The sequence below is a fragment of the Atractosteus spatula genome, chromosome 3 (assembly GCF_055471065.1).
Source record: "Atractosteus spatula isolate fAtrSpa1 chromosome 3, fAtrSpa1.hap1, whole genome shotgun sequence".
In the NCBI taxonomy this organism is placed as follows: domain Eukaryota; kingdom Metazoa; phylum Chordata; class Actinopteri; order Semionotiformes; family Lepisosteidae; genus Atractosteus; species Atractosteus spatula.
Window position 1 is genome coordinate 54218978 of NC_142708.1, and position 25960 is coordinate 54244937.

At 37.0% G+C, this 25960-nt stretch overlaps 2 protein-coding genes across 2 annotated transcripts in view; both read right to left on the bottom strand.

The window, feature by feature from the left end:
• The window catches only part of slc20a2 (solute carrier family 20 member 2), a 71865-nt gene extending 65396 nt beyond the window's left edge, over positions 1 to 6469 (bottom strand). The window contains exon 1 of the mRNA XM_088910678.1: positions 6221 to 6469. The gene's annotated coding sequence lies outside the window, so the exon portion shown is untranslated. The remainder of the gene's footprint in view (positions 1 to 6220) is intronic.
• Positions 6470 to 9134: 2665 nt separating this feature from the next.
• Positions 9135 to 23757, bottom strand: LOC148837944 (albumin 2-like). The gene is made up of 15 exons (XM_088912323.1): positions 23640 to 23757; positions 22877 to 22931; positions 22041 to 22173; positions 21114 to 21325; positions 19828 to 19960; positions 19623 to 19720; positions 18937 to 19066; positions 17807 to 18027; positions 13448 to 13580; positions 13054 to 13151; positions 12667 to 12811; positions 11676 to 11899; positions 9777 to 9909; positions 9553 to 9606; positions 9135 to 9338 (listed from the first exon to the last, which is right to left on the bottom strand). The coding sequence occupies exons 1-14, from the start codon at positions 23719 to 23721 to the stop codon at positions 9562 to 9564; spliced, it is 1842 nt and encodes a 613-aa protein (XP_088768449.1). The 5' UTR covers positions 23722 to 23757; the 3' UTR covers positions 9135 to 9338; positions 9553 to 9561.
• Between the last annotated feature and the right edge of the window lie 2203 nt (positions 23758 to 25960).

Consider the following 25960-nt stretch of genomic DNA (forward strand, 5'->3'; position numbering starts at 1 on the left):
TCCAGGCTTGTTGAGTCTCTCATGGCACCGGTTGCTTTCTTGAACTAGTTACTAAGAATGATTCAATCCAGTCTTTTTTTCCAGTGAGTTTGCTACAAATGAGGTATTGCCATTTTTCCAAAAATGATTTTAGAAAAGCATTTTTTCACAAAACCTGGATAGTGCAAAGAAAGAAAAACATATCAATGACTATAGCATGCTATGAAGATCTAGAAGAGGGCTTTCAGAAAGAGTTATTCTATGTTCTATGACAATTTTAGGCCCTGTGACAAAATTTACTGAACTTTAAGGTGCACCTTTGCTGTAAGACAGATCCACTTAAAGATTGGAAACCATACTGACAAGCTTCCTTTTCTTTAATTCGGTAGTTTAATTCACTCAAGAGCATTTAGGCCCTTGTTCCGAAGCCACTCCAGCGTTGTCTTGGCTGTGTGCTTCAGGTCGTTGTCGGGCTGAAAGGTGAATCTTCGCCCTAGTTCAAGGTTGTGTGCACTCTGAAGCAGGTTTTCTTCAAAGGACCTCCCTTCTGTATTTGGCTCCATACATCTTTCCCTCAATCCTGACCAGTTTCCCAGTCCCTGCCACTACCATGCTTCACCGTAGGGATGGTATTAGCCAGGTGATGAGCGGTACCTGGTTTTTGCCAGACAGAGTTCAATTTTTGTCTCATCAGACCAGAGAATCTCTTTTTCCTCATGCTCTCAGAGTCCTTCATGTGTCATCTGGCAAACTCCATATGGGTTGTCATACGCGTTCCGTGTAGCCACTCTACCATAGAAACCTGACTGATGGAATGCTGCAGAGATGGTTGTCCTTCCAGCAGGTTCTCCCATCATTACACAGGAACTCTGAAGCTCTGATAGAGTGTCCATTGGGTTGTTGGTCTCCTCCCTGACCAAGGCCCTTCTTGCCCAAATACCCAATTTGGCCGGACGGCCAGCTCTAGGAAGAGTCTTGGTGGTTCCAAACTTCTTCCAATTGAACTTGAACTTTATTGCCATATGTTACTGGTACAATGGAATTCTTACTTACAGAAAGTCTCTCGACTGTTAAAACAAGCGCAAAAGTGCTTACAGTGCATCAAGACAATATACAAACAAACAGTAGACAATGTACAAGTAAACAGTTTGAATGTAAACAATGCAGATGTGTAAACAATGACTGGAGATGTGCAATAAATAAGAAATCATAATGAGGTAGATGGTATAGGTGTGGTCCGAGGGGCATGGCTAAATGTGTTCGCCAATCGCACTGCTTATGGATAGAAGCTATTGAAGAATCTAGTGGTAAGTGTCTGTATGCTCTTGTATCTCTTGCCTGAGGGCAGTGGGGTGAAGAGCTCATGCCCGGGGTGGTGACTGTCCTCTGTGATGGCCAGAATTCTACCACGGCAGCGGTCCTCATAGAGCTGCTTAATCTCGGCGAGACCACAGCCGATGATCTTCTGGGCCATATTGACCATTCTCTGCAGTGCCTTTCTTTCTCGAGAAGAGGTGTTGACAATTGACAATGATGGAGGCCACTGTGCTCCTGGGAACCTCCAATTCTAAAAACTTGTTTTCACTTTGTCATTATGGGGTATTGGGTGTCGATTGATGGCAAAAAGAATCAATTCAATCCACTTTGAAATAAGTCTACAAGACAACAAAGTGTGGGAAAAAGTGGAGGGGTCTGAATACTTTCTGAAGGCACTGTATAGTTGATAATAAAATGCAGTTGGTTTTCAGTTTAATGTGCTAAGCAGCTATATAAAACATCTCTAGTTCCAATTCTAATCCACATATTCTAAATAAGTACAATCCACTCCAACAATGTTTTTCAATTTTATGATTCATGAGTGAGTTTAATTTTAGTTTTTTTAATTTTTCTTATTGCCACAATTCAAGTCACTCCATGAGTTATTTCCAATTGTTTACACAAAATTATAAAACACCAATATCTGTGACTACAAATAACATACCTTAGGGTGTTTTCAAAACCAAGAGCTAAATGAAGAAAAAGGTCAAAACAAGCCAAATTAGTATTTTGACCAGGTACCAGTTAGTACTGGTGGTTACAGCCCCAGTTGGAATGAACACCATTCGACACAGAAATCCCTCAGCGCCAAGCTTCTATTCTAAATCTTATAATTTACAATTTGATTGCAAACCACTTCTGTAAATCAAAACCTGTTTACTCAAGATATCAGCTGATTTGAACTGGAAAAATACAAAATAAATTTCTGGAGGGAGATTTCACGGAGCTTAAAACAAAGCTACAATCTTCCCATATTATAGGCACAAGATGAGATCATCCAAGCAGTGTCTCCTGAAGAAAGAAAAATAATACAATACAAGCAGAAGGTGGAGGCTTTTTGTGTGTTTTTCCCACTAAAGCTTTTGGGTGTTTCCTCCTTCCCCTTTGCAACAAAGCTCAAGTAATGTAATCTCATTGCATCTATGCACTGGCGACACTGGAGACATACAATGAACAATTCAGTTTCACAGCAACAATACATTTACAGTATTTAAACTATTTAAGTCAACAATGAATACACCACAACATGTGATGCATTATTATAGCAATCACAGATTTCAAACCGTAGGGTATTTCCCATTACTGAGAACGTGGAACAAACCCTTTCCCTTTTAATCTCTCCAAAATAAAATGTGTTTAATAAAAACACACCCAAGTTCATTAAAACAATGAACATGTTCCGAAACTGCAAAGCCTAGTATATGAACAATTTCACAAGTCTATCATGTCTTTGAGAAATTCTACTTCTGTCTTGAAGAACAAAATAAATGTGTTACTGCCATCTGCTGGGTAGAGTTTGTACTGTAAAGATACTTAACCAGCAAAGCTCACAGCTGAACTGAACTGTCATTATTTTACGAGCTGGCTTGGCTTAAGGAATGTCACAATACACACCAATAACATGAGCAGACTTGTGTAACAGCTTTCAATGTACACTTGACTGAAGTGCTGTGAAGGGTTTTGCAATGATTTTATTCTTCCTTCTGACAGAGTTATGCAACAGATAATACGTGGTGAGTGTTCTATACCACCTATAGTGATATAAAGGAAAATGCTGAGACTATATCACAGCAGTACTGTATCAGATCAGCCTTGCATGGAATACACTTTCCAGTGGTAAATCCTAACACCTGAGTTTTCATACTTCACTATTGTTGTTTTCTTTTAGAATATTCAATATTTAGACCGCAAAAAGAACACATTATGCAATTAAATTTGGACATTCGCAAGCCAGTCTAGCGCTAGTATGCTAAAATGTTACATGCAAATTAAGTGCATGATTTTATTTCAGATCAAGCATGAATGGGCTTAAATCCACACTAGTTGACAAGAGATCCCAAAAACCATTCCAAAGTCCAAGACCACTAGATCAGACCTAGATGAACTGAAAGTTCTGGTGGCTTCATTTCAGAATCACAACAGAAATCTTGCTCTTGAATCCCCACTCCTAATCCCTTATCAGCAACCGCACATCAAGTAGGGAATGATTCCGAGAACCATTAGGAGCTGCCTCTGATTCATTGTACCGATTTGCACTGGAAGATAGCGGGGGGGGGTGTATAACGGATTTTTCTTCCAAGTCACTTTCTCCAAAGAAGATGCACGGTAGTAATGCCTACAGGTTAATCACTCTCTTTGGTAACATTAACATTATAGCCACAAAAAAGGCTGCTCTGATAGTAAGTGGATTCAGTAACATCATAGCCAAAGATTAAAATGAGGTTTCTTAATTTTCCTTATCTCAACACTGAGCTGCCAAAGTGGTAAGTTAAGGTAAGGTTTTTAAGATGACACAACCCTTAAAGCCACAAGGAAAATGCTGGCCTTTGGGGGGGGTGAACTGAGTTTAAGTCATTGCTTAATTTTTTTATTGAACCCTTCCAGGATTAACGGGAGGGGCCCTACTCAGTCATACTCAGCCCAAGATAAGGAAAGTAAAGACTGCAGTGGATGCAGTGTGCACAACTGTTACTTTGGACAATCCCAGATTTTTTTTAGGGACTGCCTCAGGAAGACCAAATGCACAGCTGAAGGCTCATTGCATTGGAGTGCCAACCTCTGACCTTAGACTGAGGTCTGATTGAAAAGGACAGGTAGACATACCAATTCCTGATGAAGACAGGGTGACAGGGAGTGAGCCTTCACTGTGTTTTGAATAAAACTGCAGGAGACATTCTGTGGTATGAGGCAGGTTTGGCCTTTTCCCAGCAGTGAGGTAGACTACAGATAGATAACTATTCATTCTCACTTAAAGCATTTTACAAGTTAACATCTCTGTAAACACTGCAGTATTTATGTCTGCTGTTCTAACCTTGGCATGCACTAAAATATGTAATCTGTGTCACAAAGCTGCTCCAATAACAGATGTGATAACCCCCTCATTTAAGTAAAATAATGTACTCTGCCACAGATCCTAGCTGATTATCAATCTTTTAAAGCCAGTATCTTTTAAAGATGAGATATCGTGGTTTCAATTACAAAATATGAGATAAAAATATCCAAATAAAACCTTTTTGTATTGATTTGTTTTGCCTATATTCGAAAATTTTAATCAAACCTTCATGCAGTTTTCCCTCAGTCAACAGTTTGCACTGGTTTAACACTAGAAACCTCATGCACAGCAAACGTTGCCATCAAATAACAGATCAGGTGGTTAAAGATTTCATTTATTTCATTTTAAAAACAACTAATGTAGAGGAGCTTTGTTTTTTCCAAGCTATTTGGTCACAGAGGATGACATTTCAGATTATGGACCACAAACATGCTGTACCTAATGCTTTAATGTACCACTACCTATTTTATAGTATATCTCTCTTCATTGTGCTCATTTTAAACCAATAATTGATTTTGTGAACTAAACTATTTGTCAATCACCATTTATTTTGTCAATATATTTCTATGCCCAGTTAGGTGTCGTCAATATTATCCTATTGTTATTGCAATTTAATGCAAGAAGTGACTGGAGTCTATTTTCAGCACTGAATCCACGGAAAACTTACAAGCACTCTACCTACTACAGTAGATCCAGTTCACACATTGAAAGTTACAGGTACAGTATGCCGCGAACGAATAGCACTTGAGCAATCTCTCAGGTGCCCTGACGACTTTGTTTAAATATAGAGTTACAGTGGTTTCTGAAATTCTACGCCATAATGCTCAAAAGATTTTAAAATGCGGCGTGTCTTTCTAAATATTTCTCGTTCTCAAAGCCGCAGAGTTGTTTAGTTCAACCTCCCTGGCCTAACAGGCAAAACTAGTTTTAGACCATCATCACAAGGCCCTCTATATACACGAACATGTCACGGTTCTGTAAATTAATTTGGACATTTCTATACATACATGCTCTCGCACACATATTTTCCCTTTTAAAATAAATATCAATAGCACGACAACTAACCTAGACCATGCCTGCAGCCCTAATAGCACATTTCTAAAGGAGTTTTAAAATATTTTTCGACTTTAAATCTGCTCCTTATCATCACTCAAATCCTTATCTAGATTTAAAATCGTTACCGAAACCTATGCAGATAAGAGCGCAAACAACTCATTCCCATTGATATCTAAAACTTAATTCAAATCCTAATCAAGGGGGCACGGCGCTGCCATCATGTCATCTGTTCATATTAGATCTGTGCAGCTAACTGCACTGTGTGTAATATTATTACAGCATAACCTCTTAAGAGCTGCTTTAACTGCCTACAAATTAAAAACGAATAAACACCAAAAAAAACGTTATTGAAAATATCGCTTCTAATAATTTATTTAGCACAAAAGGAAGTTCCCAAACTAGTGTCATATCTTTTAAGAAAAAAAATCGAACTGCAATGCAGATACGAACAAAACGATACACTTTCTAATGGAGATCGCACGGTTTGTCAAGTGTCGCAAGAGTAGATACATCGCACCGATGTGCACATTTTATACAGCGAAGAATGCTCACGTTATACCTCACACGGTTGTTACATCCGTGCTACAAACCCATCCTAATAGATTATTGGAGTAAATGCGAAAATGATATAGATAATAATCGTATAAAACATCGTAAGTTCTTAAAAATGGAAGCTGGTATTCAACAGGCCTGCTTTTACACCACGTTGCTTTCCAATGTTTATTTGTTAAATGTTCTGAATTTACTCCGCCTTCCCGATTTATGTAAACCATCAATGAAAGTGGTGCATTTGTAAAGCAGCCATTTCTTACTTACGACTGTAAAATCTTGAGCAATACGACTCGATTTCCTCCGGTTTTCCAGGTTTCGTTCCCCGAAATCGACTTCTGTCCTTCACTGAAAATCTGTTCCAGTGCCAAGCCTCCCAAAAATGTCAGATTTATGCGGTTTTCCAACGCATTTTTATAATACAGAAAAACGGCTTTTCCTGCCTATACCCCCCTTTCTCACCGCAAGATTGGAAAAGCCTTGCAATGAGTTGCTGGGATGACAACTATATAAAGGAAGGAAGTACGTTGGAAAGAGTCGCCCAATAGTAAGGGCGTGTTGTTTTATCCAGAAATCCCATTCATCAAGCGGACGTAAAATAAATGTGAAATTTCTCCACCAGGACATACTAAAATTCCATACAATTGACCAATGTTCTTCAAATCCTTAGCAAATGAATGTGCAGTACAACACTGCAGTACGTCAACCTTTCCAGAAGAAATCCCCAGGACGTGAAAAGTAACCGTGTGAATTTTTCCAAGAACTGAATAGTGAACATTATTAAAAATAACAGTATAGGCACAAATAAGAACGGCTAAAATAAATGTTTTATTCGTAGCAGAAGCTACGAAACAAAAACATTCTCCCCAATATTTATATATTTTCTGTGCATTAACTTATTTTTGTTTAACGTTTACTAAAATCTGACTGGCATACTTTTCAATAAAGTTGGGCGGTCGCTGATCTGCCTACCAATTATTACTGCAGTTAGAAATAAACACAGTTTAAACACAATCTCTCCCAATTCTGTAGTTTAGCACCACAAGTGTTAATCTAACTCATAAGAAACCGGGTGGAGAGAATGTGAGAAAGTTATGTAAAAAGAGTCAACACAAGTTAGGGGTGGGGTGAGGAACTACATTATACACGCCTACATAAAAAGTACACGTTAAAAACGAGTCGATACAGTAAATTCTAGTCAAATTTTGTATCATAAACAGCGGAAAGTTATGTGCTCAGAGAGGAAAATTAAATAAGTGTTTTGAACAAGGAGAAATTAAAAACATAATATACTACAAAAATGAACTTATCAGTAACATATTTTGTGATGTTGAAATATCCTCCCAACAGACGTCTATTGTAATAGCTTCACTTGTTCGTATCTGTGGCAATCACATGACATCTAATGTAGACAAGTGCAAGGTGTGATATGCAGGTAACAGAAACGTAAATTGTAAATATGAGATGGTAAACGCCGAGTTCACCAAGCTAAGATATTTATGAAAAATAACACAATGCAGAGTAAGACTTAAATTAGAACATTATGTGCAATTCTGGAGATGTAGGCTAGTGCATTTGTTAATATTGCTGCCTCACAGCACTAGGGCCCTGGGTACTATTCCTGGGGTGCTACCTGTGTGGAGTTTGTATGTTTTCCCTGTATTTACATGGGTTTCCTCTGCGTGTCTGGTTTCCTCCCACAGTCCAAAGGGTTTTTCAAAACGTTTCCTCCTAGTTCTACTGGTAGGTTAACTGACTTCCTGGAAAACTGGTCCCCGTGTGTGTCTGCATGTGTTTGTGTCTGCCCTGCAATGGACCGGTGCCCCAACCAGGGTGTATCCTGCCTTCTGCCCATTACTTGTCAGGACAAGCTCTGGCTCCCCAACAACCCGGTATTAGATAAAGAGGCTAAACAAAGAATCGATGTATAATTATGGGTACAATGTTTCCAAAACATGATGCTCTGGACTACATGTGCTCCCCCGATTGTGGCAGCTGCCTACAACCTAGAGGGAATAATTGCTGTCTGCCATCCTGGCCTGAGCCTCCTGATAAGGAGGACGTGTTGTCAACATGACCAGAAAAGTGGTGGTGAAACCATCTCTGAAGACACACCTCTCCACAAACACAGGGCAGGAGAGTGAAGATCCATGGGGAACTCCAGCTGTCTGAAACAGAGATCTGCAGCCAAGTCTCCATTCCCTCTGTCAGAACATAGTGTGCCAAAAATACTTAGAATAATCTAATGTAAACAGACTTAAGGAGAGACAACAGGCTATTTAAAAAAAAATTCCACAGTTGCAAAAATAACTGTAAAATTTGAAGTAACTGATGTACTACATTTTTTCTATATAATAATATAGTAGGATGCTGAACTTCACATTTGTATAAATGCTGTGATGGAACAGACTAAATGATCTAGAGCATTAGTGGTTTTACAGAGCTCTTTACTAGTTTTGTTGCTATACAGTACAAGCCATTGGTTTCAGAAATCAAGAACTTAACAAAACACTACTCAACAAAAGTGCCAGCACTTTTTTTATGCAAGCACTGTTAAATGGAAGTAATAAAAAATAGTTTAGTTTCTGAAAATATATTAGCCCAATTATAAGAGAAATAAAATATTTCTGGTGCAAGCTATTGTATTGCAGCCTTCATTGCAGGAATCTTTGATCTAACACAGTCCAATGGATTTCAAGATTTACATTAACAAGTAGCATTTAAGTAGGATTTATACTGTAAGTGGCTACATATTTTTCACTACCAACGCTCATCTTTACATATTAAATAAAGATAATGAAATCAGGTTTTATGATTTTAGATTTGTTGTATTCAGCAATGAATTTATACTAGATGTTAACCCAGTTTATCAACTTTAATGTTAGAATGTTTCTGAGTTTATCTGACTTTTTATTGAGAGCTGAACACTAAGCAGCTTCAATGGTTCTTTGTGACTAGTTGTAAAATGTGTTTTAACGCTATACAGTTTGTACCCAATTCTTTCCTATTATACATGGATTATAATGTAGTTTTGAGGCTGTTCCTGAATAAACCTGTCCCTTTCATTTTGCTCATGTGCTTCTTAAACTGTCTTCACCAATGACACTATGTCGAAAGCATAGTTTTTTTTCAGAAGACTATCACAAGTCTTTTGATATAATTAATAAAAGACAAGACAAGATTTCTAATTAGTTCAGTTTATTACTTGCTTTGATTATCGAAATGATTACACCATGTAGACTCTGTAGTCGGCAGCTCAGAACGGGCCCATGGATTGAGATTACACAGCAGCACGATCGTTTTTTGCAACTCATGATCTCATGACTCGTTGAAGAAAGGTATACTGTTAGATATGGCTTCTTCTTTTTGTCTTCTCCAGTGAAACCTGAATATAAGAAACAGGGATCACAGAGCAAGGATAAAAAAGAAAAATGTAAATTTTAATAGTAAAAATAGTAAAGGCGTAATAGGAAAGGCATACAATGGCTTATTTTAGGAGGTACTCAGATGAATCAGGGGAATATCCATAAAAAATAATGTGACATTAAGCTCTGACTGCCACTTTATGTATCTAATAATATACTGCTGAGATAACATACCTGAATATATTAGGCCTGAAGAAGGGCTTGACTCTCAGCCACTAGTTTTGGTTTCTGAAAAGGAATTTTTCAAAATGAATAGACATTAATTCAGGAGAAGTTACTTATTTAGAAGGAAACCATTCAGCTCATCCGGTTGTTATTTCAATCATCCAGAAACACTACCACACAGTTAAAAGTTAATGCAGTATTAAATATAGCCAGCAAATAAAAACATACTGTACCTCTATTGCAAAGCAGGCTGCTTTGTCAGCTTCAGCACAGCACTTGTCTTTCATGTCATAGAAATGTTTAGAGATTGTTTGAAGTTGATCATTTGTTATGGTAGTTTTCATCCTCACCAGAGTGTAAAGAAGCCTGAGAAAAAATATGTTTTAAATCTATAAATCTAAAATAAGAGTTAAATGAAACAGAATCCAAGCTAACTCAGTCATTTGTGAATGAATGGTAGACAATGTTACAGTAAATGTGCCACATCACACCTAATATGGCACATATTTGGCTGATCCTTCTTCAACTTTGTTTCTGTACATGGGAGATATTTTGAGCTCACAAATAATACAGGATCTCCTACGAGAAACTGAAGAATGTACGATGGAACAGTGAACATGCATTTTTTACAGATGAAAGAGAAAAGCAGCCCTTGAGGGTACATACAGTTCCTATATACTATATAGGAACTGTATGTACAGTATAATTCTATAAGTATATAAGTTCTATAAGTATAGTTCCTGTATATAGCAATCATTTTCTCATTTGACCATTATCCAACCATTATTAGAAAGACCGATCTTTCCTGGCAAGAGTCACAGCAATGCAGAGCTTAAATCTGAGATGCAAGATGAGATTACACACTGGAGAGGATGCCAATCCATCGCAGGGCTCATGCATGCATCATTTAGAATCTCCAGTTAACCTAGCCAGCATGTCTTTGGAAGTTTGAAGGAAACTGTAACACCCTAAGCACACCCATGTCAGCTTGTGGAGAACTTACAAACTCTGCTCAGAAGGTGTACCAGTTCAGAATCAAAGCTAGGATCCAAGACCTGTGTGGAAAATCCCACTAACCACCTGCCAATGTGCTCGACCATTGTAAGCATTCAAAACGGTGTTGTTATATGAGGTTAGGTGTGCACCATCTTACAAGAAGCTAGTAATGGGATGCGAATTTCTATCTATAAAGTCTGGCATTCTTGAAATGCACCTCTACAGCTGTTGTTCAAGACACTGTCATGGAATGTGAACGAGGGTGTTAATTGGGAAAATATGTAAACCGAGCTAAAATTTTGTTGTGACTTTTCAAAGAGGCCTTCAGAGAGTCTGAGACTTATGGTAAATTACATTTTATTCATTCAAACGGAGGAGACTGGATGTGTGGCAATGCAATAGGCCCAGCTATAGAAGGTAAGGTCACTCCCGAGAAATTCTTCTGAGGCAGGAAGTTCAGTTCTGTGCTGTCTAAAATGTGTCAGTCTGTCTGCTCAAACACCTCAGTCTGCCATGATGGAATCCCAGTACTGGTAGAGCAGAGCAGCACCCATCTTACTCAGACAGTACATGAGTGTGGGGTTCTAACCACTGTAAGAGCAGTGTTCTTCTGCAACATTACTGGGAAAAATCCTATTGATCCTCAACTTCAATGTTGGTGGACTGGCTTGGTCTTTCCTGTCACCTGATCTCTATCCATATGGTTTTTGTCTGTGTGGATAACTGGAACAATGAGTATTCTTGGCTACCTACAAATTATCGGTGGTTTTGAAAGCAGTATACAGTATCTTCATAGCAGAACATACTGTATAGTACAGATTTCCCCAGACATGAATCAGAATGTGTTGTGTTGACTGTACCCTTGCCAAATGTGATTGACTACACAGTAGAGGAAGTCACACTGAACATGCTTGGAGAATGACTTTTCAATATTAAAGGATAATTTACATCCTTTAAAATGCAATCAAAATGCAGTACAATACAAAAAACAACTAAAACTGCAGTTTTGAATCATGAGAACAAGCATTAGCTATATAAGCAAAACATATGAGGTCAGAGTACCTAATGGAGTGTATTATTATTGTAATTGTCTTTCCTTTTTAATGATTTTAAGTTTAATTGTCAAACAACATTACCTCTTAGCTGCACCAAATAAGTCATGTGGTTTCATGTCACACAGAGCTGCCCCAATAGGGAACGAATCATCTGTAAGAGCTGGTGGCTTGAACTCTTGGTCTGGCTGGATTTTGAGGATGCAGGGTCTTCTTGTTGAGTAAGACTCCTTGCAGCATTGGTCAATGTGAGGGTTAATGGTAGCAGGATCAGTTTCAGAGCATGTCTGATCAATAACATTAGTCAGCTGTTAAGAAAGACAGGCAGTACAGCATTAAAGAAAACAAATAATATGGTAAGTCTGTAATTCTAAAATAAACACCAGGATCTAAGATGGAAACTCATGGTTAAGGCAGGCTTTTCATGTTGTCAAAATGAATAGATGTTATGTACAAATATGTATAAAGAACTTCATAAATTCAACCTTTGAATGCCATAATCATACTCTACTGTATATCTGCAGAATTCAACTTCAGTTGGTCTTTACATCATGAGACAATCTACACTCACTTCTAAACTGTCTAATTTCAGCACAGGAACGGATGGCAGAATATACACATTTGAGTCAACAAAGGTGTTATTTCACTTAATAAAAAATAAATATATAATGGTATTAGACCTGTGTTTTCCTGATAAAATACATTTTTATGCTGAAGCACTGACAGTTTAATAAATTATAATGAAGAGTGTGTTGGCAGTTGAGAGTGTGCAACTTGCAACTTGCATTTTAACCATTGAAAGTAAGTAACTTGAAAGTAAGTAATAGTAAGAAAGTAATAAAAGTAATAGTAAAGTACAGCAGCTGTGCATTCTGAATGCCCAAAATACTAGATATACTGTAAATACTAATCAACTTTGCTTTTATACTGTATGTGATTTAAATGTTGCAGAATCTGCTTTCCATTAGGCATGCAATATGATGTACACAAATCTCATCATATAGCGTAGACAACATTATACTATTAATATTAAATTATAATATTAATACTATTAATGAAAGAAAAAAATACTCACTCTTTCCTCAGCACAAGGCATCAAGGTGTGATCTAGATCTTTACTTTTACAGCAGAAGTCAATGACATCACCAATTGTATGTGCCACAACATTTAGTCCTTCAAAAGGAGCCTGGGGCATTATTTTTGTATATTGAACAAGCATTCTAAAAATGAAAAAAAAAACATTTCAACTTTAATTCTATATACAAAATATAATAAGATTACAAATTATTTAATATAAATTTCAAGAACATAAAAGTAAGCATATGTGTTTTTGCACAATTTGTAAAGGCACTTGCAGTACAGTTTTGAATTTAAGACAACTATGAAACAACTTTAAAAAGGTAATAAGTGAAAATTAGTTCTAAAAGTATGAATGTATGTAGTCATAAATAGTATTCCTTACAATTTTTCAAAAGCGTCTTCTCCTTTTTGCTTTTCAATTTCACACATGCCTTTAAAGTGCTGTAGATTTTCATGAATAGCCTTTGCAAGATCTGCATCCTATAAAGTGAAAATAAAAAGGAGCATGGAAGTAAATAATGGCATGATTATTTTCTGAAACAATTTTGCTTCTTAACATGTAATACTGAATTTAAAAGTTACATACTTCAGTTTTATTTAATGTACAATTCAACAGTTTGTGATACTCATTTATAGATATATTAATTATAAAATAAAGTTATTTATAAACTGTTAACAGATTAGCTTTCTTCCGTGTATTATTGAAATATTCCTCTCTCTTATTATTTCTTATTTCACAGTGTTCAAATGCTTATGTTTGTATTGCTCTAACATACAGCTGATCCATAGCAGGCTGGAGGATCATCAGTCTCGCAACATTTTTTCAAAATTTCTTCATAGGCTTTGCCTATCCTCAAGATCATCTGGATTGACAGCTCTTGATGCCTTCTTGAATATTCATAAATAAATCTGAAATCAAAAAAGAAAATAGTAATACAGATGGTACTTTATTATAATTTTTCCTCTTAAAGATGTAGTGCGAAGAAAGTTCTGTTCAAGGATACAGTCTGATATGCTGTAGTCCTATTTAAAAAGGTCTTCTTTAAAAAAGCCAGTGGATGTCAATTTTAAAATGAAATGAATAAAAGGGAATTTTATAAATCTAGAAACATGGCCAGGTATGATTTCATGATTTATGAAAGTAATATAAATCTATCATGCTGTCTAAAAAAGATATAGTTGGTCACTTGACCTTTGTGGGTTAAATGCAATCTAGAAAACTGTAACTATGACTAAAAAAACAATTAATAGGTTTATTCCATGCTGAAAAGATAAGAGAGAAAACAACGTTTCATCTGTGAAGCCTTCTTCAGGTGTGAGGGTGAAGAGACGGAATGCTGGTTTAGTGAGAGAGGGGGGCAAATTGCCCAGGGAGGAAGAGAAGGAACGACGAAAAGATCTCGAAAAAGATTTAGAGGAAGGCATAGTGGGTCGCAGCAGAAGTAGGTTGAAGTAGTTCAGGTGGGTAGCTGCGTCAGCATGCGTAGGCTGCAAAGGAACAAGTAATAGGTTTATTCCATGCTGAAAAGAGAAGAGGGAAAACACAACATTTCGACTATGAAGCCTTCTTCCTCACACCTGAAGAAGGCTTCACAGCCGAAACTCTGTGACAAAAAAAGATAACAGAATTGTGTACACATAAGCTATAATGCATTTCAATACTAATAGAAAAAAGAAACACAACATTTTCTTGAAAGAGAATACTATAGTTATGGCTTATGTACTTTCACAAAAAGTTGTCAATTTGTTCTAAGCTTTCTGACCAGCAATACAGCTTGTGCAGTGAGGCATTGCAACTTGCCAATCACAATAAAGCTCGCTAGGTGCACTTTTAACCAACGAGGTCCGGGTGGAACAATGCCCGATCAGGTCACCTTTAAAAAGGCCTTAATTCAAAGCTTAGGTCACTGCAGGAAAAAGGCCACACTTAGACAGTTATCTGTGCATTCCATAATGCCTCGAATGTCACCAGAAGCAAGGGAGAGGGCCATTGGCATGTTGCAGGCAGGCATGTCATGTGCCAGCACTGCCAGACCTATGGAGTAAGCCACTCCACTGTGTCCCGACTGAAGAGAAGGTTTCAGCAGACGGGCAGGACAGATGACCGTCCAAGATCCGGGCACCCTCAAGTGACCACACCAGAGCAGGAGAGACTCATCAGACTGGTCCATCTGAGAAATCGTTTCAGTTACTTGTACCGCTACTGAAACTGCCAGCGAACACAATGCCCGCATCAGTGACAGGAAAGTGAGGCTCCATGCTGCTGGCCTTAGAGCAAGGTGACCTGTCAGAGGCCCTCTGCTCACATCTCCTAGATGACAGCCACCTGGCTTGGGCCAGACAGAGGCTCCGATGGACTCGTTAGCAGTGGCATCAGGTCCTCTTCACGAAAGAGTCACTCTTCAGCCTGTTCGCTGCAGACAGGAGGGCCAGAGTGTGGAGGAGGAGGTGATGCGTTTCTTTTTTCCATCAGTATATACTGTATGAAGGTTTTGTGTTGATTTATTATCTTCCTACTCTCAACCTTCATTAGTCTGACTCTAGTCTCCTCTTTGCCCCCCAAACTCATCTACATACTAAGGGCTTTCTCCTGTTATGCCCCAGAACTGTGGAAACCTAGCGCCACTGACATCAGACAGTCAGTCCTTTCCTTGGGCACTTTTAAAAATCAGACTTAAAACCTTCTTTACAAAAAATTGGTTTCTGGGAAAATTGGCTCTGGTGTGCGGGTGTGTGTTTGTGTCTTGGTGTGTCCTGTGATGGACTGGAACAACATCCAGGATGTGTCCTGCTTTCTGCCCCTTGCTTGCTGGGTTAGGTTCTGGTATCCCCTGTAACACCATGCTGGATGATGTGGTTAGGAAATGGATGGTTATAGTTGGATATTTACTTTCTATCTCGATAATTAATATTTTAACTTACAAAAAACCCACTGCTGGACTATACCCTCCAAAATAAGCATGTGGGGGAGTGTTGTTTTTCTCAGCAAAAAACAACATGGTACACAACAGCTTTATGTATTGAAGCAAGTAAAGGTTTATTCCATGCTGAAAAGAGAAGAAAAGAAACACAACATTTCGGCTGTGGAACCTTCTTTGGGCGTCAAGAAGGGTGACACCCGAAGAAGGCTCCACAGCCAAAACGTTGTGTTTCTTTTCTTCTCTTTTCAGCATGGAATAAACCTTTACTTGCTCCATTGCAGCCTACACTTATTTTTACTTGTTTTTAAAGCTCGAAACAGCCTAGCACCTATGTACCTTACTGAATTTCTGTCTTTATATGTTCCTATACGTGATCTGAGATCTGCAAATACTTGCCTTCTGCAAATACTGTACCACATGTGAAATACATAAAGAGTGGAGAGGCTGCTTTTTGTGTTTATGCTTCTGAATTATGGAACTTACTACCACTTTTTATTAGTTCAGGTGGGAAGCTGCGTCAGCATGTGTAGTCTGCAAAGGAACAAGTAATAGGTTTATTCCATGCTGAAAAGAGAAGAGAGAAAACACAACGTTTCGGCTGTGAAGCCTTCTTCAGGTGTGAGGGCCCTCTTTTCACCATAGAATAGACCTATTACCACTTTTTATTAGGCAGTCAAGCTCCGTACATTGTTTTAAAAAACATTTGAAAACATATCTTTTTAATTTAGCTTTTAGTTAAAATGGTTCTTTGTTCTTTTTCTTTCTTTTTATTTATATTTTATTGTTCTTATTTTATAATGACTTTCCTAATTTCTATTTATTTATTTTTCAAGAATAAAATTGACATTTATGTTGCTATACTGTATTATTGTGTTTTCCTTTACAACTGAAAGTATATCTCTTAATTTTAAGATTTTATTTTTACGCTTGGTTTGTAAAGCACTTTGAGCTGCTGTTTGAATGAAAGGTGCTCTATAAATAACATTTATTTTTATTATTATATTATTATTATTTTTTCACATGCTGACGCTGTCATGATCGTAATCCCTCCTCTTAAGGCTGCTCCTGCTCTTTCACATTTTGGCTGATTCCGTGCACCTGCCCTCAATCCTGCCCCGCCTTATTTAAGCCGGGTGCTCTTGCTACTCCCAGCTCTGCATTGGAAGACGGACGCCTGGAGGCCCGCCTACCACCAAGTCGCCCTACGTCCGCGGCTTGAGGACATAGGCCTCCTACCGGCGTCCTGACCCTGCTGAGTCCGGTGTTCAGAGCGCCTGGCCTCGTGATCCTGCTTTTATTCCCCATCCCTGCACCGGATCCCATTTTGGTTTTTAACTATCTTGTTTTCGTCTCGCTTGGATTTCCCGGTTTTGGACTTTTGGATTTCCCCCTGAACACCCTTGGACTTGTCTGCCGTGGCCATGCCCCCCGAGCACATGTTCACTGTCGTCACGCCCCCCTGTTTGTCAACCTGCCCTGATCCTCGTCTCTTCCCCATTGTTCTACTCTGCTCACTTCCGGATTATACCATCTGCATTGGGTCCTGTACTACACAACGTTACAGACGCGGCTACCTACTTGAACTACTTCAGCTGTATGTACAGTATTACCCACTTTGGAAGAAGCATATCCAATTCAGTTGCTGTGATAACACATTTCAATAAATGAACAAATTCATTTAATAAATAAATAAAGAGACATTGATGGTTTTGATATTTAATGAGACAATATGTTCCTATTGAGTTTTAATAATGACCTAATTGTATACTGCCAAATTAAACATGATTTCTGGATGTTAAAGATTTGGTACGACTCATACATATAGTACAAATGAGATTAGAGTGTTTTTTTTCCCAAGTTTTGAATGTGTTCCTCTTTAGATGCAATTGAATGTATTTAATTTCCACAGCATAATGAATACAGTTGCAAAAATGCAGCTCAAATCTTCAAACTCTATGAATAAACAACTCTGGTCATGAGGACATGTGTCTCATGATGTCAGGATCTAGATATCAAAAAGATTATTACAAATATCTAGCTATGATTTATATAAATTAGGAAAAATAAAGTAACCCCCAAAGTAATTGTGATTCAAATCGCAAGACTGAAACTCATAGTTAAAAAACCCTCCATTATGAACATGCAGAAAATTATTTAAGCATTTTTTCACACCTTTCTCCATTAATTCTTTAATTCTTCACTGAAATCTCTTACCTTCCTAGGAATGTGTCATGGTCAGCTTTCAACTTTTGACAGACATCTTTATCCTTGATGAAACTTTCGACTTTAGCAGACAGGTCTTTAGGTTTGTCATCTGCCTTCATTCTCTCAATACATGCTCCACGATCTATGACAGAGGCCTTACAACATTCGGCCAGATGCTTAGTTCTAGTCAGGGTGTCATCTCTGGAGCAGACAGCATCTACTAATTCTTTCTAAAGAAAGGAAAGACAAAGCAATTAAAGGATAACAGCTACACTTTTCAATACCTTTCAATTTCCTGGCTTCAGCACAGGTTATTTGAGAAAGTAGAGAAGAAACAGCTGGTGGTTCAACAATAAACAATAGATAGAGGAGTTTATTTGTCATACTGTATGTACATGTACAATGGGATTCTTATTCATGCCATTCTCTCAGGATATGTACAGCACAACGGACAACACCACACACTGTAGACAGCACATTACAAAACAGTAAATAATAAATAAAGCCAGTATATACAGACAATAAACAAACAGTATAAATGAAGTCAAATACAAACAATAAATAGCAACAGAACAATGGAATAACAATAGGAAACCAACAAAAATGGAATAAGGAAAGCCCTTAATTTTAAAATGCTCAAAAAGACAAAAAAAACATAAGACGTAAATTAATAAGCCAATTTTAATTGGACGATAAAGATGCTTTTTCATTAAGACCTTCATGCTTAATGTTTTTCAAGCCTAACATCAAATATGTTGAGATTGGGAAGCCAATTAAATTATAGGAAAGAGCTTTTTCATCAAGTAAATATATGCAAATACATTTAGAAAAGTATCTATTTACTGTCAGTTTACTCAATATTTTCATTCTCTAAAAACAGTTTAAATAAATTAGACAAATTAAGACTAATTAACCCATACCATTGTTTTTAAGGTAACACAAACACGTAAAAGGGAAAACCCAGGAAAAAATATGTGTGACAGCAGTGTGGCTCTGAAAAAGAAACATAACTGTTATTTGCTGAGACTGCACTCAAGTTGTTTTGAGTGTAACCTGAGCAGAAGGTTCATTATTAGTATCATTTTATATTTCAGTGAACTTTGCCTTGTATAAATAAAAATGTGAAAAGATCCACCTACCCTTTGTTTCATACATTGGATCATATCTCCACTGCAACAGGTGGCTGTCATAGCTGCAATTCTGTCAGTCATGTCTACAACTTCTTCAAAGGTTGCTTGTGGTAGTTTTTGACTGTACTGAACTAGTTTCCTGAAATATGAAGTGAAATAATAAGAAATAAATACGTGGGTTATGATAACATTGTAATAGATTTGGTTCCTGACATTACATTGCACAATTTAAAAAAACTGAAAGTCTGGCTATATTGGTAGTGTAATTGTGATTAAAATAATCGGCTGCAACATGGAAGACTTGATGTTGTTATTTCTTTAGTACTACTGTCATCTGTAAACTTTAATTTAACTGTGTAAATTTGTACATTTTTAAGGTATTTAGACAAACAGATTGACCTAGCACAGATTAGCATTTCAATTGTATATCACAATAAACTATTTCTATTTTTGAAAACGTTTCTATGTAAATAAATTTAAGTTTAAAAAATCGTGTTCTTGGGAGATGTGATAGATTATTAAAACTATATAGATATAAACTGTCGAAAATAAAAATGAAGCAAATCTCATACTAAACTATGCCCAATTCCTATTGAGCAGAAATGAAAGCCAAAGCTAAATTGACATATTATGTCAATGCTGATCACTAGATCTAAGATCACTAATATCACTGGAAAAATAAGTCAAAATCTTACTTGGCTTTCAAAATCCGCAGTCCATACTTCTCATAAATCACGCAAGTAGATTTCAGCTCTGTGATTCGGTCTTCAATAACACGTTGAAGGGCATCTTTCTATGAATTGAATGAAAAACAAAGAAATGGAGCATTGAAGGTCTGTGAAAAGAATGTGCTTTTCTGCAGTATATGACGTGAAAATAAACCCTAACGGTTTAACTTACTTTTGCGTCAAGACAGTGCTGAGCGTCCGCCGCTTTACAGCATTCTGTCAAGCTCTTCTCGTACCCGTCAGTAATTCCCAGTATGACCTGTGGCTGCAGCAGAACGTTTCGCTTCGAGAAGCGAAAAATGAAGCTACAAAAGAAAAAAGACTGATACGTTTATGGAGTTATTGTGAATTATTACCGCACTATTGTTGCCATTATTTTACTTCAAGTAAAATAAAAAATAATGTTGAAGAGAGCTTATTAACAGTATATAGGACAGAAATTATGTGATTAGCTCAATTTCACTTGACTTGTTGTGACCTTATTCACACGCTTCGCACATGTGCTTTGTAAAGGGAAAGTAATGAGAAACATTTATTCAATAGAACTACCTCTGTTGAAGTCACACTATGGTTTCAGTGATTGACATTTGACATATGTATTTTTACATATTATCAGGCAAGAATTTCTGATACAAAAGTATTGAACAAATATATTTTCCTCTCTTTCAGCTGGGCTGAAAGCAACATACTGAATGTAATCTTTCTTTTTTATACCATTTGTATTGAATGCCTGTAACAGCTTTCAAATATTTATGTGCTTATAATTTACTAAATGTTAGGTTGTACAAACAGTAACTCTTTCAGTGGTTACTTTCCAAATAGACAAATCAACAGAAATTACATTTAAAAAAAACATCAAAAACCACTTGTAAAAGGTTTGAGTTGAGGCTGTGTATTTGGAGTTTGGAGTCTCTAAAGCATATCTATTTTGGCCATAAATAACAAATGAATGTTAAAAGACAATTTGGGTCTCTCAAGTGGCTTATCTGTTAAACACCCTTGTTCTGAGAGCAAGTAGAGGTCTCTGACACCAGGGCATTAGTTGACTGTAAGTCTGTCACCATCTCAAGTGGTGATACACAATTGACTCAGCACCTCCCAATTCTAGGAGGGTATTAGTAGACCAGTGCTCTCTCAAATCTGGCAAAATGATGACTTCCATGGCTTCCCTGACACCTCAGTGGAATTAAATCAAAAACATTTCAATCGGTGGGCACATTAGAAAAGACTACCTGCCTTTTCACGTTATCCCAGTGCACTATGGGAGTCTTGTGGTCATTGTCAGTCCTTTATATTTTTTTTCATCTGAAGTGTAGGTCTTTTGTAGTGCACAGCCCCTTTTCTCTTATTTGCACTTTAATTTCAGTAATTGAAATAAATGTTGTTCTATTTATACAAGTTTAGCATTTTAATGGGTTATACCTTAATTCAACATAAGGTACAACAAACCATACTTACTGTCCCATGTATCTATTGTGGTCTTTTTCAAACTCCTCACATTTCTCACTTGCTGGTAGGTGGGGCGTTAAAGACAGGTCACGGGGAATTTTCTTTTTGTGCTCTATGAAACATTTGGTTCTCTCTGCTCCCTGCTTGGCGCAGCAGTCGGCAAGCTCGTTTTTAGTAACAACCTCCTGCGATGAGCAGACCACACCTTGGAAAAGTTCTTTCTGTGAAATACAATACAGATCATTTAGAAAAAAAACATTCTACAACAAATATGCAGTAATCTCCAAATTTATTTATAACCACAACTGGCCACAACTAAAAGTTTTTCAGTATGAAAATTTAAGTGCACATTCCTCTATTTTTGACAGAAACAAACAATTTTTCTAAAGGCTTGATTTATATACTCTAGCAATCAGTATTTAGCAAACCCTCCTTTGGTTCTGCTGGCCTTGTTGAGTAATGTGGGGGAGAATTAAACCACTCCTCTATGCAGAATCTATTCAAAATCCTACAGGTGCAATCTGCCCTTGTGATCTGCTTCCATCACCTCACGCCATGAATGTTCTGCTACAGTTTGTCATTGATTTAGACATTTGAGACCCCTTGTGAAACCCTTTACAGAATGCCCCGGTTTTTGGCAAACATATCCCGATAAACTTCTTAGTGTGGGTCTGTCATTTCTACATAAAACTCCAGGACTAGGTGCAAATCAACCCTTTAAATGGGACTAAAGTGATAAAAGGGTCAGTATTCAAACATATTTCTATTTTGCAAACTATTTCTTAGCTAAGACTACCTTTAGAATTTCTGTAAAAGTTGACGACTTGGTCAAATACAGTGGTGTCCTTCACCTACTACCATTTCCCAAACAATTGTATGGCCAGACTAGATGGTATGCATTCAGTGCACATCTTCACAGTGGTTGATTATGCTTACCTCGTCTTTCAAGCAGTCAGCACTTGGGGAATCACCGCAACAGCCCTGTGCTGCAGCTGTGCTCTGTCGGACCAGTGGAATAAGCTCTTCAAATGTACTCTTGGGCAGGTTCTGAGCCAGACCGACAAGTACACTGGAAGGAAGACCAAGTGAAATCCGTGAAATAATAATGAGTTCTAACACATTTTTACACTCGCTTGCATTGTTGCAAGATATTCCCAATTGATTTTGATTTTGCAGTATGGGCCCAGTCCTCTTCGTTAGTGGAGAAGAAAAAATGACCTTGAGTACCTCAGCATTTTTTGGTAATTTACCATAAGGATGCACTCTAAACAGATGAAATCTAGGGCTGGGTAACCAAGGTGAGGTGAATGACCACATTCTTGTTATTAAACCCACTAGTTGAGCAATAGCTGATCTTTATTATAGGAGATAATCATATTTCACTAATATCAGTTATAAATTCCTAAGCTGTTTGCTTTTGTTACTTAAAAGACATAGTACTGTTAAGACAGAAAACCCATACTAAAGATCCTTTGTAATCTAGAAAAAATATAACCTTGACAACAGTACTCAAACAGTAAAATTAAAAATGCTTAAAATCTACCCTCGAGTAATCAAATTACAAAAACAATGGGATTTATCACAGGTGGTAAAGCAGGCTAGCATTGTTTTGGTATTTATTTTTGTAATCTGTACTTATAAAATAAATCTTTATACAGTAAGTACAGATTTACTTAGATTTAGGGAAACGTATTCACTGATATTGAAGTCATTAAGCAATCACATCAATAATTTTCTGTATAGGTAGATATTCCCATTTGGATAATACTCACATGGCTTTGAATCCTTCTTCTTTTAAAGCAGTATAATACTGACAAATCGTGTTTGCTATGAAAAAGGGGGAAAGCAGATTGCAAACAATTACAAAATCAAGACGTGAAAATCGAGGTCTCTTTACAAGGGCTGTATTCCTAATTAAGAAAAGGCAGTAAAGCGAAAAACTCATGCTTACAGACTAGAAAGAAAAAACAATTTAGCCTCCCAAAGTGTTTGACTCTAATGAAAACAACAGGACTTTTTCTTCAAACAAACGTTGTGCAAAATTAACACTCTATTGAAGGCTTCATAGATGCTGCCCCTAATATGGTAAAATATTTTCCAGAAGGATTTTATTTTTACACAGAAACAGAACAATATAGACTTTTCAGTTGTATGTCAGGAAAAAGGTAAGCAACAGATGCAGGAGCAAGGTTCTTAGATAAAGAATGTTTTACTATTGTAGAATAAATTAACAAATCATGTGTCAAACAAACACCCCCTATGCTTTCTGCTACAATATGACACAGTACATATGTTATTTAAACATATAGATTGATGGATAGATACAAATATATGATTTTAGGCATTATGTTTATTGTTAAATTTATTGATAGATATATCCTTGTGCTTTAAGAATTTTGGAAGACAATATTTTTGTAAGAATCAATTTAAGAATTTATTCAATCTGAAACAAAATATTTTCTATTCACAGAGCACATTTATGTGTTTTGTTTGCCCTTTAATGCAGCATGCAACATAATGCTTTGTTTTTCATACCTTCTCTTTTTGGTCTCCTCAGATCCAAACACTGAGCAAAGGATATCAGAATTACAAGCGAAATTAAAGTCACCCACTTCATTTTTAAAAAGCTGATTGTCCCACTAAGAAATTTATGGGTGGACTCACAAAAAACAAAACAGGCTCTTATATAGTTTTTCAGACTGAAGAAATAAATAATTAATCTGTGCTGCAAGTTTTGTTTTTTCCAAACATTATCTTGTTGGAATTTGGAATGGGCAACAATGCCTAACAATAATTAATATGTTTCACAAGACCAGACTAAGGATGTGCTCTTGCCCTCACTGTCCTATATTGATTTTTTTCTTTTTTTTGTTGTTTTGGTCAATGTTTTGTGTAAACTGTAAATGGCATTATCAACTTTATCTGCAAAGTGAATAGAAATAATCTTTAGATTCACTTAAATTTTTTTTCTACTTAACTATGGGTGGAAGTTAAACTTAAAAGGAGTGACTCTATTGATCAGGATGGGATGATAAAAAATACAGTAGAAAACTTTGTCTTATTTCCATGAAGAGCAGGTGAAACTAAAACAAACACCATCCATAACACTACAGACTTTGATTAGCCCATGTTTTACTTGTGACTTCTATTACTACTTATTACTAACAACACACAACAGACATACAGTAATTAGAATTAATTATAAAATCCTAATAATTCATAATTCGTATAATTCATTATAAAAGCCTGTTGTTAAATGTGAAAACACAATTGTTAACATCCATCCAACCATTCTCTATAACTACTTTTTCCAATACAGGCTCGCAGGGGTACTGTACTGTATATCTTAGCAAGTAACAGGCAGAAGATAGGATACAACAGGATTCCAATCCATTGCAGACAATTTTTAACGTTAAAACAGAATTTGCTTTATCAAAACTGATCTTTTTTGTGTTTTCATAACTTCCTGGCCACAGACATTTTGTTAGACATTTCTCATTACCCACGAACATAGGAAATGAGGATTATCAGCAAATTTTGCTCATCTGATTTGTAATTGCCTGATTATCCTTGAATCTTATCTTGCCATTTCTGGAACTATTGTTTTGAAAATCATTACATTTATTTTTAGTTTTAGAATAATTGTAATCGATCGCATTTATATGGCGTGGCACAGTGACGTGGTGGTTTTTGCTTATGCTCACAGATCTTGAGTCAGCTCTGGATTTGATTCCAGTCTTGCCTTCTGTGTGGAGTCTGCAAGTTCGTCCTGTGTCTACCTCGGTTTTGTCCAGGTACGCTGGTTTCCTCCCACAGTCCAGATCATGCAATCCAGGTGAATTTGCACTGGCATCCTGTCTGGTGTGTAGTCCCACCCTGCATCCTGAGTCACCTGTGCTAGGCTCTGGCACTGCATGACCCTCTAAGGATAAGGATAAAGTAGTCCCCCAAACAGGCTGAGTGATTGGATGTATTTACAGTATATATACGGTAGCATTTTTCATCCCAAAGGATCCGGCACCATATATACTGTATATCCACCACCTGATTTGCAGCACCCACTTGGGTGGTGTACCTGGTCTCATAAGTGGTGTGATGTGGGTCACGTTTCATGCTGCAGACACTGCTGTTGTATCCTGAGGGTTGTGCTTTACCTCAGTTGCTCCAGTCCACCCGGCTGTATGTAAGTGAGGACCAGCATTTGCTTGGAGTAATGTTTTGAATGACCTGCCTCCTGTCCAGGGTTTGAGACACATGCACAGCTACTTATATTGTCCACTTATTGCCATGGAAACCAAGATAAGTTCTGGCCATATGAGCCACTGTGACCCAGGTATGGAAATGACAAATAATAGACTAATCTGAGTACTCTATGTGTGTGCAATTTTCTACAGTGAAAATATGTCACTTTATATGGATGGAAACATAAACATATTCATATACACTTTCATCCAAAAAGCTACCAACTGTAAATTAACATCTAGCAGTCTGTATTATTGACTTTTGTATTTAACAAAGAGCTTATATTCAAAGTAAATTTGTCTTATTTTTTGTTGCACAAATTGCCTAAATACATATTTTACTGAAAAATGCAAGATATGTTTTGTAATGAAATACACCCTGTGGAAATAATAGTTCCATTTAAATTTTTAGATCTGTGTTAAAATTAAAATGTTCCTTTTACTTGTTGTTGTATTCATTTTATAGTTTTATTTTTTGTGTTTCGTTATGAAATGTTTTTAATCTTGTAAGTGGCGAATATTTGTTCCACTGAAAACATAGAACACAGTCTGAGGTCTAAAATGATTCTAATCCCCAAATAAACATGTTGAATTGTACTCACAATGTATGGAGCT